Source organism: Cryptotermes secundus, unplaced genomic scaffold, assembly GCF_002891405.2.
Source record: "Cryptotermes secundus unplaced genomic scaffold, Csec_1.0 scaffold449, whole genome shotgun sequence".
NCBI lineage: Eukaryota > Metazoa > Arthropoda > Insecta > Blattodea > Kalotermitidae > Cryptotermes > Cryptotermes secundus.
In genome coordinates this window covers 38,156-53,687 of record NW_019721766.1, presented here as the reverse complement: position 1 = coordinate 53,687, position 15,532 = coordinate 38,156, and the positions used below count along the sequence as shown (strand labels likewise).

General features: G+C 37.6%; 2 protein-coding genes across 5 annotated transcripts in view; one reads left to right on the top strand and one right to left on the bottom strand.

Moving 5' to 3' along the window:
- Positions 1-15,532, top strand: part of LOC111875690 (probable phenylalanine--tRNA ligase, mitochondrial) — a 33,555-nt gene that overhangs the window by 16,619 nt on the left and 1,404 nt on the right. Inside the window, exons 6-7 of one of the 4 annotated variants that reach the window (XM_023872129.2) lie at positions 1,557-1,735; positions 9,809-9,929. In XM_023872129.2, coding sequence (XP_023727897.1) covers positions 1,557-1,724 — 168 coding nt within the window. In that variant the 3' untranslated portion in view covers positions 1,725-1,735; positions 9,809-9,929. Of the gene's footprint in view, positions 1-1,556; positions 2,825-7,193; positions 7,962-9,808; positions 9,930-15,532 lie in introns of those variants that run through there. The other 3 variants (XM_023872128.2, XM_023872130.2, XM_023872127.2) reach the window with 3 other exon arrangements.
- Positions 3,416-15,532, bottom strand: part of LOC111875689 (probable phospholipid-transporting ATPase IIB) — a gene marked incomplete at its 5' end in the record, with an annotated part of 46,106 nt that continues 33,989 nt past the window's right edge. Inside the window, 4 exon segments of the mRNA XM_033750175.1 lie at positions 3,416-3,828; positions 4,843-5,046; positions 5,253-5,419; positions 9,942-10,182. Coding sequence (XP_033606066.1) covers positions 3,695-3,828; positions 4,843-5,046; positions 5,253-5,419; positions 9,942-10,182 — 746 coding nt within the window.

Here is a 15,532-nt window from a genome sequence, read left to right as displayed (position 1 = left end):
CATCATTAAAGACAATATGTATATATTCATAAAAATGTGCAATAAAAGAACATACCACGGTGACACAAATACTGCACACGTACCCCCCCCCCCATAGGGTTTTTCAGCTGCACTGGCAAACTTGTTGCTGTTAAAAGGTCATATCTGACTGTATATTTTGATCTTTGAGGCTAAAACCGAGCCTGAGTACCAGCAAATATATCTTTATGAAAATTGCCATATATGTATATACACACAATGACATTTTCTTGGGGGGACCCAGAAGTTATTTATGTTGGATCCAGTATTGATACTTTAAGGCATCTGTAATGACTTTTGCTGCCTCTTTAGATTCATTGGCAAGAATATACAGAAATTTTATTAACAAGGGAAAGAGGCTAATGAAAATTTACATACAAAGCATTCAGGATGGCTATAATGCCCATGAACTGAATTCCATGTTCCTGCACTCTCATATTCTAGACATTTAATACAGGATGAAATATGAAGGCACAGATATAAATGTACAGCAGTACTGATCAGTAGACCACCATGACAAAGCATGTAAGTTAGCTGATAATTAATTTATGACTGTTCAGTTTCTGAACATTTTCAATAATTCAGAAATTATTTTCTCATTCTCTGGGACTTCAGAAAATTAGACACAAGTATATTTGGGGTTGGTGTGAAAGGGGTAATTCACAAAATCACCGATTCTGCCTTCCATTCCGCTGATATACTGTCTGACCTTTTTCCTGCTTGAAATAGAGATGTAAAAGTAACTAAGAATTCAATAATTTTGCCTCATTACAGAACTTTTTCATGAGTTAAAAATGTTGTCCAACACAATGCTTGACTTTTTAGTTATTGTCCACCATCCTGTTTTTATTTACAACATATGGACTGGACTGTGTCTCCAAGTTATTAGCTCAATATGCATGTAAGACAGCCACAAAATATGTTGGTGAGAAGCATATGCTTTCCATGACTGAACAGAACACCACCCACAGGAAATACAAGGCATAGGCTCATCCAGTTTAGGTTATGTAGGAATGTTCCATTTTTATTGGTATTATGGAGGTGTGATTTATTTGCTGTTAGGTCCTCATTGGTATGCAGGAAAATTGAACTGCTTGGATTTTAAACCCCTGTACTTGTTAGGTCTATATTTATATCCTTCTTCATTTTATCTATGATTTTAATGGTTAGAAGATGTCTCATTATTTCTTTTATAGCATTTGTAACTGTCCTTAGAGCAGATGGTTTATGTTTTGTTTATATATCCTGCCTTGTGGTGGTTCTGGTGGCCAGAGATAAGGGCTGGCAGTCCTATTGTTTGGGCCAAACTGAATAGGTTTCTTTACTTAAGAATGGAGCCAGAGTCCAGTCTTTGAGACTTAAATAAAACAGGATATACCACTATACAAAACTTTTAGATGTCTGATGTCCAACAGCTGAACTATTATGGTTTTTATTCCGTGACTCCATTCAAGTAATTAACACCACCCACATGAACATGTTATAACCATCAAAGTATGCCAGCAGTTTAAATAAGATTGCACCATTCATGATTTCAGATATCTTTGGTTGACATATTTACTCATCCAAAGAAACAACAAACTAGTCACTGTTACCGTATTGTGTACCGCCACATGGAGAAGACTCTAACACAGGAAGAAGTGAATGTGATTCACAAACAGATTGAGAAAGCAGCAGCTCTTAAACTCAACATTAGTATCAGGTGATTCCAATGGTGGTATGTAAATCTGTAATGAGAATATTAATAATAAATAACTTATATAATTGAAAGATAATAGTTATCATTAGTTTAAGAATCATCACGAGAGACCTGGAAAATACTACTACTAATACCAGATGATACTGTATTAGATATGAAACGTAAGTAAAATATCTATGTGCATGCGTCAACAGGGGAATGTCTTCCGACTTGCCTAATTTGTGAAGGTTTCTGGAAACGATATCACCCCAGGTTCCCTTTGAAATGAATAAACTACTGCTTCTGTGTCATTTATTTACACATTATCACTTTTTGTGTGTTAGACAAGATGAACAGTGATGCCATTATATAATCTGCTTCATAAAATGAATGCATTTTGAGGATTTCAGTTTTCAAAACATTTCCAAATCTGAGTCCATCATATTTACATGAATAGGCATTATTTTTGTTAATTTATTAAATGAACTTCATGACAAAAGAATTATATATACAATATTTCCTTGTAATAGGAAGTGAATCAGGAATGAAATATATGTAGTATTCTGTTACCAGACCCATAACACTATAAAACAATGACATAGGGCTTGCACCTTATTTAGTATCAATACATATGATTATAATAAGATGTGATAATTTCATGGCAAGCACAGATATTTTAAATTATGTGCATTACATTTGCTTTAATGTCAGGATGTTAAATCCATTTTGTTTTCTTTTGAGTGGCAGTATCTGTTGCCAATTAAATGTGTTCACTCATAACCAGTTAATAACAAATACAATAAACTGCAAGTCAGAAACGTGATCCAGTTACCACCAGTTGAAAACCTGTTACTGACTGGGCAGTGATTTTGCCGCTCAAGTCACAGATATACGTTTCTGTCTTACAACCAGTAAAAACTGAACCTAGGCCCTAGACTGCGGAAATGAATCTTCTTGAAGACTTGTTTTGTTTGGAACAGATACAGAAGCTGGATATCCTGTTCACAATAAAACTTTCCACAGGATGTAATAGCAGTTAATATAATCATATAACTGAAGTACAGTGGAACCTCACTTAACGAGCATAATTCGTTCCAGGATCTTACTCGTAATGCATTCCATGCCAAAAAAAAATACTAAAAAAATTGTATGTATAACGTTTATTCAAAGAAAATTATATATACATTCTTAAGGAGCATGAATCATCATCATTTCTTCTATGCAGAATGAACCAACCTGTAATGCGAATTTAATTTGCAGAAAAAAATCGAAATAATTAGTTTATTATTTATGTTACATATCTCTTTTTTACTAGAAAGCTGTCTAGTGACATTTGTTTTTGCTGACGCTTCAAAATTTGGCGAATTGCAATTGCTTTTCGTTTATCCATATGAGGAGCAACCTTTCAACATTGTCGAGAATACGTAACCGTTGCATAGATATTCTTGTCACTACCTTTGAAGCATCTATTTCCTTAATCTTGTCCTTGTTCGTGAGGATAGTAGAAATCGTTGATGTAGACTGATTGTATGTGCGTGCTACATCAGCCACGCTCACACCTCGTTCTCACTTTTCAGTGATTTTACTTTTCATTTCTACGCTTATTTTTATTCTCTTATGGCTGTCTTTTTGCGGCTTTTTCTTCGGGGATATTTTTGCAAGGGTTATTAAACTTTGCACAAAAAATAAATAAATAAATAAAAAAAAATAATATGTCTGAACACAAGCGACACTAAGATGCTAAAGACAGACTGATGTAGCAAGCGCACAATCCAGGACTTCCCCTCTCGTCACTTGTTAAGCGAGGTTCTACTGTATATGGGAAATTTCATAACTTCCAAGTTCTTGAAAAATATTTATGTATATTTGCTTATGTGTCACCTGTACTTTGTACACAGTGATAGTGAATAATACAATAGTTCCTGCTCTTTATAGAAAATGTACAAATAACTAACAATTTTCCTGGATGTTTTTCTAAGTTTCTTCCTTGTGTTATGTTCATGAAAGTTTTGAATAACTTGGTGGTGAGAATTTCTTTCTTAGAAACTTCAGGATATAAAGTGGCAGGCAGCTGACTAGAGTTATCACAACAACTTTCCACAGAAAATTTGTTGTTTGAATAAATTCAGCATCTGAAAAAAAGAGAAGTGTCATTAGTTTTCATTCACCACTACATTCATCCAGTACGAATAATTTTATAAACATTCCATGATGTTTTACAGTGCCACCACTGCACCTGGCTAATTGTAATGCCTTTACAAACATTCAGCCACGACATTTTACAATGAAAGATTGTTAGCACTCTGCCCAATGCCCAAAATGGAGAACCATTTTCTCTTTGGCTACCCACAAAAGCTTAACTAACTTCATGGAGCAGAGAGTTTCTTGAGAAGCCAGCTGTTGCTCAGCTAGTGAAGAAACTTCCTGCTTTTTATGGATCTCAGAGGTTCATTACTGCGTTCACAAGAGCCCATTAATGGTTCCACCCTTCTTCGGGTAATGAGTTCAGTCTTATGCCATCACACATTTTAATATCAATTTTAGTATATTACCTTCCTATCTATACTTGGTCTGCCAAGTGTTCTCTGCCTTACAGGTTATCCCACCATGATTTTGTACTTATTTCCCATACATTCAACATACTTCTCCAATATCATTCTCCTTCAATAAGTGCTTGGATCAAAAATTATAATGCTCTTGTATGGGATTAGAGGTCTTAATGCTACTGAAGATTCATACTGTGTTCTTTTGGGTAGTGTGGTAGGTGATTACCAGCGTTTTGGAGGAATATACTGCTTTCATCTACCCTAAAGACAGAAACACAGTATTCCTCTCAAATGCTGGTAGCCACCTAGTAGACTACAAGGTGTTGTAACTCAGAAGACAATAAAAAAAAAAAATACTCTTCACTGTGCAATTTTCTTCAGCCTCCTGAGTCATCTTCCTTAGGCCCATTTATTCTCAGCAGCTTGTTCTCACACACCCTCACATATATACAAAATATGAGGACCTACAAAGGGTTAATATATTTGCAGTTACCCTCTATCTAAACCAGTACCTTCATCTGCCCAAGGAAACACCATGATGTGGTAATAAGGTATCCATAAAAACAAAAAACACCTTTGCAAGAAAGTTTTGACTCTCACCAAAGTAGTCCTTCAGGACGATAAGTGAAAGGATGTAAAGGCCAAAGCTCAGTAGTTCAGCTAATGCCATGATGTAGTGCCATGTTCGAATTGTGAGTGCTACCATTATTAGCTCTGTCAAGACTAGAGATGTGAAGCTGATGGCCACAATGTGAATGAATTCATCTTCAAACATTACCAGTGCTCCATACATGATGACACCACCTGCAACAGTGAATGGGCATATACACTAAAAATGAATTCAGAACTATCTTTTAACAAACTTGTAACATCAGTGAAATGAAATAAGTTTTTACTTTGCAATAACATGTTCTAGCACATTATAAAATTTCCAAAAGATCAGAATAATTCACAAAACACGTAGAGATTTGCAGGTTAAAATTTAATACTTTTCATAATGTTCCACATACCTTGATAAATGCTGATAAGGACCCACATGAAAAATGTCTTGAATGAGAGAGAGCGTCCTTTGCTTAACTCCTTGTAGAGTTCAGGGTAGGTAAGGGCAATTTTACCTGACACATCCTTGTCAAGAACAAGCGAGAATACTGGAAACATTGTATAGAGGGTTGCATACCTAACGAACATAATAAGTATGTATTAGTAACTGTTTCCACTAAGACATCACAATGATGGTCTGTGGATTTTCATAAACATGAAAAACAATGTTACCATTTTAATGTATACTGTGTCAACAAATCAAACAGTTGCCCTATTTTTTTGTTTCTGTACAGTTTCTTCTAAATCTTGTTTTTTTTCCTCCCCCTATTTTACAGGGATGGTATTTCTGGAAAGTATTATCTTATTTAAGATATCAGCCTACCATACAAAACACATGATAAACGAAGTCTGCACTAGTTGTGAGTAGTTCTGTCTTCTGGGATATAACAACATGCAGTCTGTTGAAACTCAACCAACATTTTCGAGGAACATGTCACCACCATCTTCAGAGTAAAAAAATAAGCCAAGCAAGAAACCAGCATGAAGCAGTTAGCAAACAGGGTCCTGGCCTACTGGCTCCTTGTGTGACATGTTCCTCCAAAATGTCAGCTTTCAACCAACTACATGGCATTGCGTCCCAGAAGACAGAACTCTGAAATCACTGCTGTGACAACCTCAAATCTCACAAGTGAAGGAACAGCTCACAGTCCGTCTGAAAAGGGACTGGCGAAAAAATTACAAAACAGAAGGCAGCTTTGTTCTTTGTGTGTTATATATAGCAGATCATAATCTGAAAATGGGCTACATCGTCCCTACAGAAGAGAATACAAACCAAGATATAGAAGAAATTGTACAACTTAACAAAAAATAGGATAACATATCCCAGTAGAATTTTTTTTTAACTTAGAATTAGTGCACCTCTGGAAATGTCCACTGTCTATAATTCATACCAAACACACTGTTCTTAGAACTGGATTTTTTTCTGTCCTCAGGTGAAAGGGTGGGGAGGGAGGTCTCTATATCAGTTGGGTCTATTGGAAGGCTAATCCCAACCTGGACTGAAATACAAAATTATCAGAACCATTTATAATTGATTTCTTAAATATTATTTTCAAGTTTTATCCTTATTTTCTGCACATTGCACAGCATTAGTTACACTCCCTTATAAAATGTCTTCAGGGAGCAATGAATATGAAAAGGAAACTGAGGAAAATCTTAAATGGAGGACATTTAACATTCAGTTTATTGACCTGATGAGTAAATTGAACACTAAATAGGGAGAGCCTTACAAAAAAAAAAGTTCATTAAACGGCTGTTGTACTGTACAAGATTAAAACTGAAGATGCTGTGTTTGTAACAATATTCACATGGAAAACAAGAAAATGTGACATGCTGGACATACTGGAAATCTCTGCTTTCTGACAAAACAGTGTGTGATACTGATAATGATGATGGGCTCAGTGGTAGTGAATGTAATCATGACACAGGTGGCAACAGAAACAAAGAAAACTAATACTGACACCAGTGCAAGTGAATAAATTACAACATATATAAATCTTGAACATTTTCCCTGTACATTACAGAATAATAGTCCAGAGGCCATACTCCCCCTTACTCTTTTTACATTAAAATATGAGTGATATTCAGAAAGTAAACCTACAAGTCCAGTAAAAATGCAAGGATCCCCCCCCCCAAAGAAATGGCAGTGCTGCTGTGAGAGACAGGAACCACCACATGACAGGGATAAGTTCACTGGCCATAGTCACAGCAACTTTATGCTCGCATTATGTGTTTCAAATGGCTGTGTCGATTCAAAATCCCACCAAATGTGTGGTTCATGCAGTAATTCGATTTCTTCATGTGAAAGGGGAAACTGCTGCTGAAATTCGCCTATTTGTTTCTGTTTACAGTGAAGATGTTATGAACAGGCAAAATGTGGAAAAATGGTGTCATGAATTTGAAGTGGGAAGAAGTGAGGTTCATGATGAAATAAGGAGTGGAAGGCCATCCATTATCATGATGAAATCATTAAAAAAATAACTGATGAACATTCATGCTGACAGATATTTAACCATCAATGAACTTTATCAATAATGTCCTGAAGTGTCTAGAACTGTTCTAAGAAAGCAGGCGGGAGATTCATACGATGCTGGAATAAAAAAACTCATTCCCAGGCTCACTAAGTTCATTGTGATCCAAGGTGACTATGCTGAAAAGTAAATAAAGGTGTGTTGTAAAATTGCTACAAGTGAATCCCTCCAAAAAATGCTTTACAAATATTTTCTGGACTTTGTATCTTTAGTTACCGGATATCATGTGTAGTTTAGTTGTGCTGTGTACTATGTTATTTAATTTTCATCAAGGGTTGTACCCGCATGCACACATGAACACCCCCCCCATATTCCTTTCTCTGGCTATTATAATTACAGATGTTGAAGTACATGTATGACTGAATGGTGTCAAGGGTATTTTATGATTAACCCCATTTGCTAGACATATCTGTGTGCAAACAAACTGATGTATATCAATCTGGCTTTTATATATATGTCATAGGTCTATAAATAAAATATGTGTAAATACAGGTGAAACATATACATCAAATTGTTTTTCATTATTATGTTTAAGCGTCCTGTTGCACTCCATACGATAAATGAGTGTATACACCTGATGATGGCTGTTTGAGGCCGAAACATGTAGTGTGAAGGAGAGCAAGATCAAGGACATATAATGTATTGTTTGCACTTGGGACGGAGTTCATATCATTTATTGTTTTTCATTCTTTGCCTTAAAATAATATGGACCTGTAAGGATAGTACTGTGCCAAATAAACTGATTGGAAAAGGATAATTTTAATTAAGTAACTAATGGTGGTTTTAGCCACTTCTCACTGTTCATACCTAATCCTAGCCCTTTTGAGGTTGAAAGTGCTATTGCAAAATTGAAATGGTATAAATCGCCAGGTAGTGATCAAATTCCGGCAGAACTTATTCAAGCAGGAAGCGAAATATTACGTTCTAAGATCCACAATCTCATTACTTCTATTTGGCATAAGGAAAGTTGCCTGATCAGTGGAAGGAGTCTATTATTGTACCAGCTCACAACAAGGGTGATAAAACTGACTGTAGTAATTATTGGGGAATATCATGGCTATCAATTTTATATAAAATTTTGTCCAATATTCTTCTTTCAAGGTTAAGTCCATACATAAATTAAATTATTGGGTATCATCAGTGTGGGTTTCGACGTAACAGATCAACTACAGATCAGATCTTTTGCATTTGTCAGTAATTGGAGAACAAATGGGAGTACGATGAGACGGTACATTAGCTATTCACAGACTTAAAAAAAGCCTACGATTCAGTTGGGAGGGAATTATTGTACAATATTCTAATAAGAGTTTGGGATACCCATGAAACTAGTTAGGTTGATTAAAATGTGTTTCAACGAAACGTATAGTAAAGTCCGTGTAGGTAAACATTTGTCTCATAAATTTGCTATGCTTTATCGCCACTCCTTTTCAACTTTGCCTTAGACTATGCAATTAGGAAGGTCCAAGGAAACCAGGTGTGACTGAAATTAAACGGGACACATCAGCTGTTGGTCTACACCAATGATGTGAATCTACTGGGTGATAATGTAGATACCATAAAGAAAAACACGTGAACTTTAATTGACGCAAGTAAAGACATTGGTCTAGAAGTAAACACAGAGAAAACTAAGTATATGTTACTGTCTCATCACCAAAATGTGGCACAGTTCAGATATTTGGGAACGATAACAGATTGAAACCTGATTCAGGAGGAAATTAAGAGGAGACTGAACTCGGGTAATGCTTGCTACCATTCAGTCCAGAACCTTTTGTCTTCTTGTCTGTTGTCCAAAAATATAAAAATGAGAATATACAAAACTATAATTTTGCCTGTGGTTCTGTATGGGTGTGAAACTTGGTCTCTGACATTAAGGGAGGAACATAGACTGAGGGTGTTTGAGAACAGGGTGTTGAGAATATTTGGACCAAAGAGAGATGAAATCACAGGAGGTTGGAGAAAACTGCATAATGAGGAGCTTCATAACTTGTACTCTTCTCCAAGTATAATTAAAATGATCAAGTCAAGGAGGATGAGGTGGGCAGGTCATGCAGCACGAATGGGGAAGACAAGGAATATGTATAGGATATTGGCAGGAAAGCCAGAAGGAAAGAGACCACATGGAAGACCAAGGCATAGGTGGGTGGACAATATGAGAATGGATCTTAGAAAGATAGGATGGGATGATATGGATTGGAGAAATCTGGCTCAGGATAGGGACCAGTGGAGGGATCTTGTGAACATGGTTATGAATCTTCGGGTTCCATAAAATGCTGGGTAATTCTTGAGTAGCTGCAGAATTGGCAGCTCCTCCAGAAGGGCTCAGCTCCATGAGTAAGTCACTTCAAGGTTAATATAAAGACATAGGGAAGCAATCATACAATGTGTGGAGATAAATGAATAAGCAATACATTTTTTAAACTCCTGTTTTTTTTCAGCACTCAATACTTCTCAGCGTTTAATATCAGTATGAAGGTCTGATGTAGGAACCTTTTGGAAGTATGAAATATAAGTTGGGTAATACAAGTAAATTACTTGCACATCTTGTCTTTCTCAATACATGAAACTCACCCAACCATAAGAAATCCTGGATAAAGTGCAACAGATGAGAAATAAAACACAGATGAAAAGACAGCCTGCATTGTTGAGATGATGAGGCCACGATGAATCACAAACTGACTAAGAGATGCTGATCGTTTGTAACTCCTACGTCCATGGACCAACAGGAGTCTGGCAAGGTGACTGAATTGTGGGACAGAGAAATCTGCAGCTAGTGAGGCCTGAAGACCTTCTCGCCCTGCAATGCCAATACCTGGAAGAAAACCAATGCATGTTTCTCTTCTATTTTTTAATCACATATAGTCCATAACAGAACTCACCCATGGGTGTTCATATGTTTTTTCTTTTGTTGAAAAGTTCATGTAAATTCATGTACCCATTGTTTTTAAAGAAACAGTACCTGGTAAGTCCAACAAGCAGGCAAATGCTATCACAGTGCCTTATACTATTTATTAAATCACATGCATATAAAGTACTCATGTATCTTGACCATTTAAATGTGACAGGAGGCTTCTGTGGACCCAGGTGCAAAGTTATAGCCACAGACCACTTACATTTGACCTACAGTTACATGCAGACAACTCTCATAACTTGTACTCCATACAAGATGGAGTACTTGATTATTTTCCACACAGTGTTTTCATTTCAAGAGACATTTCCCAATAATGACTGGAAGGAGGGGTTTCACTGAGTAGCTACCACTGGTTCTGAAACTGATGATTTCTTCCTGTGAGATAATTAAGGATAAAGTGTATATAAAGAAGCAAATGAATACGACTCAGCTCTAAGAATACAATGAGGTGTTCTGTGATCCTAATGAAGATGCAAATATTTGTAAGATTTCAACTATGTGTAAATGCTAAGGTCACAATTTTGATAAAATAATGAAATAATTTATTTTTATATTAAGATTATTATTCCAGTTTTGTTATTACTAGAGACTTCAGTGATTTAGTATTGTGACGTATTTGTGCTATGCAGGACACCCCCTCCCTCGCCAGCGGTGACGTAACACCTTCGGAGTGTTGCTGTTGCTACGGTAATAGGCCAGTCGACACCCCGCTCCCCTCTTCAAGGTCAAATTCTTGATCATTACTTTCTTCGGAAGTTCCTTATGTTGACATAAAAGCACTTGAAGTGTTGTGTGCAGCTGCTGACGTTCTTCCTTCTGTTCTTCCCGCCACTTGCTGGTACGAGACTGTGGCACAACAGTGCTCACTGCTGATTTCTCTATGCTGCTACGGGCACCCCGCAGTGATTGAGACTCGTCATAAGGCTGCTTGCAGAGACGGTGTAGACAACTGTCGATGGCCAATTCCTTTCTCCGGCATCCCAAGGTTCCCTGGGTAGTTTCCTTCTTGAAGGCATTTCTCCAACGTCATCCCACTTCTGACACCAAATTGTCACGTGTTGGGTGTATAACGTGACAAATAACTTCACGCCGTATTTGATATAGCGCATTTATTCCACTCACTCTTACAGTCACACAGTTTACAATCTCAACATTACTGCCATTTGCAGTATCACAAATACTCCGGTGGAAGATAGACAGCTATTGACTGGTTAAATGACTCCCTGGCTAACTTGTAACTAACTGTGAATAGTGTTCGCTGCTGCTTATTTAGCCTCAGCACGGACAAGACAGAAAACAGTTATGTGATAGGTACCGCTGTTGTCTGACGCTGTCTTTGCCGATGGCCTAGCAACGCTGTCGGGAGTTGTTTACTGCTGCATAGCAACTGTGGCAATGGTTGCCTGGTGCCGCCACTCCTCTGCCACATCACCGCGGGGAAAGGGGTGTCTACCGAGCGTTGCACACTGATGGATGGAGTGGGGGTATGTGACTTCACTCGCGAGATCACAGAGTTCACGCGACCCCCACCTCCTGCTACCCCATCCACATCACACTATATTCTTCCAACAGTACAGTGACTTGTGTCTCCCTGTACAAACACAGTAAGATTGACAAACATACACAGTGTGTCCAGCATCTGTTAGGACTAATTTTTTTACATTTTGCCCTGCAATGCCATCTACTGGCGAGTTGTGGCATTAAGATTCTTGAAGTTTCAGCTGTGGCTGTCTATAATTTCAAAGCGCAAGCATCTCTGCATCATGTGTTCTGACCTTCAATGTAACAGTACTGTTCTGACGCTCGTCGGAAAATGGCAGTTGAACAGAGAGCCAAGATAAAATTTTATTTGAAGTTAGGTAAAACAGCCAGAGAAGCATACAAAATGATGAAAAGTGTGTACGGTAGTGATTGTTTTGGTCGCTCAAACATTTTTCGATGGTATGCTGTATTTCGTGACGGCAGGGAGGACATTGGAGACGCTCCACGTACATCAAAGCCGACAACAAGTCGCAGTGAAGAAAATGTGAAAAAAGTGACCGAAATCCTTGCATCAGACAGATGTGTTTCTGTAAGACTCATCAAGGAGCTTTTGGGAATACCAAAAAGTACTGTGCATCAAATTTTGACCAAGGATTTGGGAAAATGGAAGATCTGTGCGTGGTTTGTACTGCACATGCTGTCGGGTGATGAAAAACATGCCAAAGTGGAACACTGCAAAGACATGTTACAGTTGGCCCAAATTGGTACAAAATTTACAAAATCAAGCGTTACTGGTGACGAGACATGGTGTTTTCAATATGAGCCTCTCATAAAGTGGCAGAGTGCAGCATGGTTGAGCCCAAAGAAACCAAAACTAGAGAAAGTGCGCATGTAAAAGAATCAAGTAAAGACATTGCTAACCGTTTTCTTTGACTCCAAAGGAATTATTCACAAGGAATTTCTGCCAGGTCAAACAGTGAATTCTGATTATTATCTTGGAGTCCTCAATCGTTTATGGGCGAGAATTCTTCGAATTCAACCTGAATATCGAGAGCAAGGTTCCTGGTCGCTCCTCCACAATGCCCCACCCCACAAATCGAAGATCATCCACGATTTTTTGGCCAGAAAAGGGATCATAGTCCTTGATCATCATCTGTATTCACCAGATTTGGCTCCCGCTGATTTCTGGTTGTCCCCAAAAGTTAAGGTGGCGATGAAAGGAGACCATCATGAGACCATCCAGGACACCCAAAGGGAATGTACCGCAGTTTTAAATGTGATTCCACAAAAGGAGTACAGTGACTGTTTTCAAAAACTTTTCAATCGATTCCAGCTATGTATTGATTCAGAAGGAGACTATTTTGAATAAAAAGAATGAAATTTTGAAAATAACTCATGTCCTGCATTTTTAATGAACACAGTCCTAACAGAACCTGGACACCTTCTGTATTTGTAATTTGAGATCTGAGTTTCAAGGCAATGAAAATTTATATTACGCTCTTCTGGTTTAATCCTTTCCAGTCGTATGTCGATTATAATCAACATGGTGACATGGAATTGAGCTGTGTCGATTGATCTGCGTTTGAATTGAAATATTTCGTTAGTATTTTTATTTTTTTGTTTCTTCTTTGTTTTCCAGGCCATGTTCTTTCCTTTTTTAATGTTTTGCAATGTTATATGTCTTTGTTATAACCTTCTTCTGCTCCTCCTCCTTCTTCAGTGCAATCGATCTGCTTTAGTTCATCCAAATAATGCCTCGCAGAAGATCAAACTTAGGTCGCCGTACTGGCGGAGCAGAAGCAGTGCGACGAGTAACTGCAAATCAAACTGGGGAAGAACGGGCAGACTGAGCCACATCAATGCGTGGCCGGGTACAGCTAGTTATAAATATGGGTCCAATCCCATTACCTGACATAAAAGACTACTGATCTAGTGAGTGAACAACACAGATAAAATTTCTGAAGATGTAATTTGAGATCACTTTTCACAGATATTTTGGAAATAGCGTGTGGGAAACGATACCACCGAAGAAAGCAATTGAGTCATCAAAAGAAAAGAAAGTATATGGGTTATAGAACATATACAGACAGTTTCAGAAATATTTTGTGCAATACATTTTCAAAACTTATAAGTCAAAAATCCAACTGAGTGGGTGATCAGATTATTTGTATTAGTTGATAGTGACATTGGTTATGTTCACAGTATAATTCCATATTACGGAAAACTTACAGGCAACGTGTGTAACTTTCCATACTCTGAAGAACTGTCCATTTCAAGAACAGTTCTTTCCTTGATGGACAGGCTAGAACTAAGTGTGTCTGGTGTTGAAGGTTACCACCTTTTCACAAACCTGATGGCAAACACCTCTACAAAGCAGAGAATTTGTCTTTTTGTACTGCGCTGGTAGGCGCACCAAATTTTCAGGCAAAACAGTTCTCTTAGGAGCTCTGCAAGCGTTTAAAACTCCTTCATGCCCTGTCTCCAGAAATTTTTAATAATGCGACAACTGGGAAGTATTAAGACATCATGTAATTTTGTAGGTAGGTACCAATTTTTCAGAGAAACCTCCTGCCTCCATCTTTAAGGAATGCAATGAAGGCAGGTTATTCTGAAATGTCAGGAACTACCTACATGATGTCATGACCCAGAAGACTATTACTTAAATACGAGGGTAAGTCAATAAGTAAGATACAATTCCATGTAGAACTTAAATAAGAGTACTGATTTGAGAAATGCTTTTATTTCTCAACATAATCTCCCTGTACACTGAAGCACTTGTCCCATTGTTTCACAAGCCCCTGAAAAACAGCAGCATAAAATTATTTGGGCTGCTGTCAGAACCAGGTGGTTCTGACAGTTTCATCGTCCGGAAAATGTTCAGCCGAAAAATGATGTTTAAGAGGTCCGAACAAATGGAAGCCGCTTGGAGCAACACTCATCACTTGTGGCAATTCGGGCTAGCATATTGTGTCCTTCATCGTGGTGGCGATTGAGATGCTGTAATGCCAGAGCCATTCTTTGCATTTTGTGTTGTGGGGTCAGCATGTGCGGCACCCATCGTGCAGTTACTTTGTGAAAACCTAACCTATCATGCGACTTCCATTGGTTCGGCCCTCTTAAACATCATCTTTTGGCTGAACATTTTCTAGACGATGAAGCTGTAGAAAGGGAAGTCACCGCCTGGTTCCAACAGCAGCCCAAAGAATTTTACGCTGCTGGTTTTCAGGGGCTTGTGAAACGATGGGACAACTGCCTCAATGTACAGGGAGATTATGTTGAGAAATAAAAGCATTTTTCAAATCAGTACCGTTCTTTAAGTTCTATAACCATTGACTTACCTACGTATTTATAACACAGGTCTGCAACCAAAAAACTGCATAGGATATTTTTACTAAGTTTAAGGTCTTTCATTCTGGTCCGTCACACTAACCAATTAACAATCAAGTTCCTTAAAACTTAAAAAAGTGTCACATTTGACGGAAGGAACTTGATTGTTAATTGATATTTTTACTGTTTCTTATAGATTTTTACTCACTAAAACCTGAAATAATAGTAAATAAAATCTATCACAATTTTTTTTGCAAAACTCATATTTTTAGTTAAATTTTGTGTGACATTTCTCTTCAACATGAAATCTGGTATCCTATTGTTGATTCTAAAAACCATATCCAATAATTATTTCTTACTTTAAAATAATATTTATAAGAGTGAATCTAAAAAATAATACAAATATAAAATGGGTGGGATGGGGGGGCAGTGGAAGGGGTTG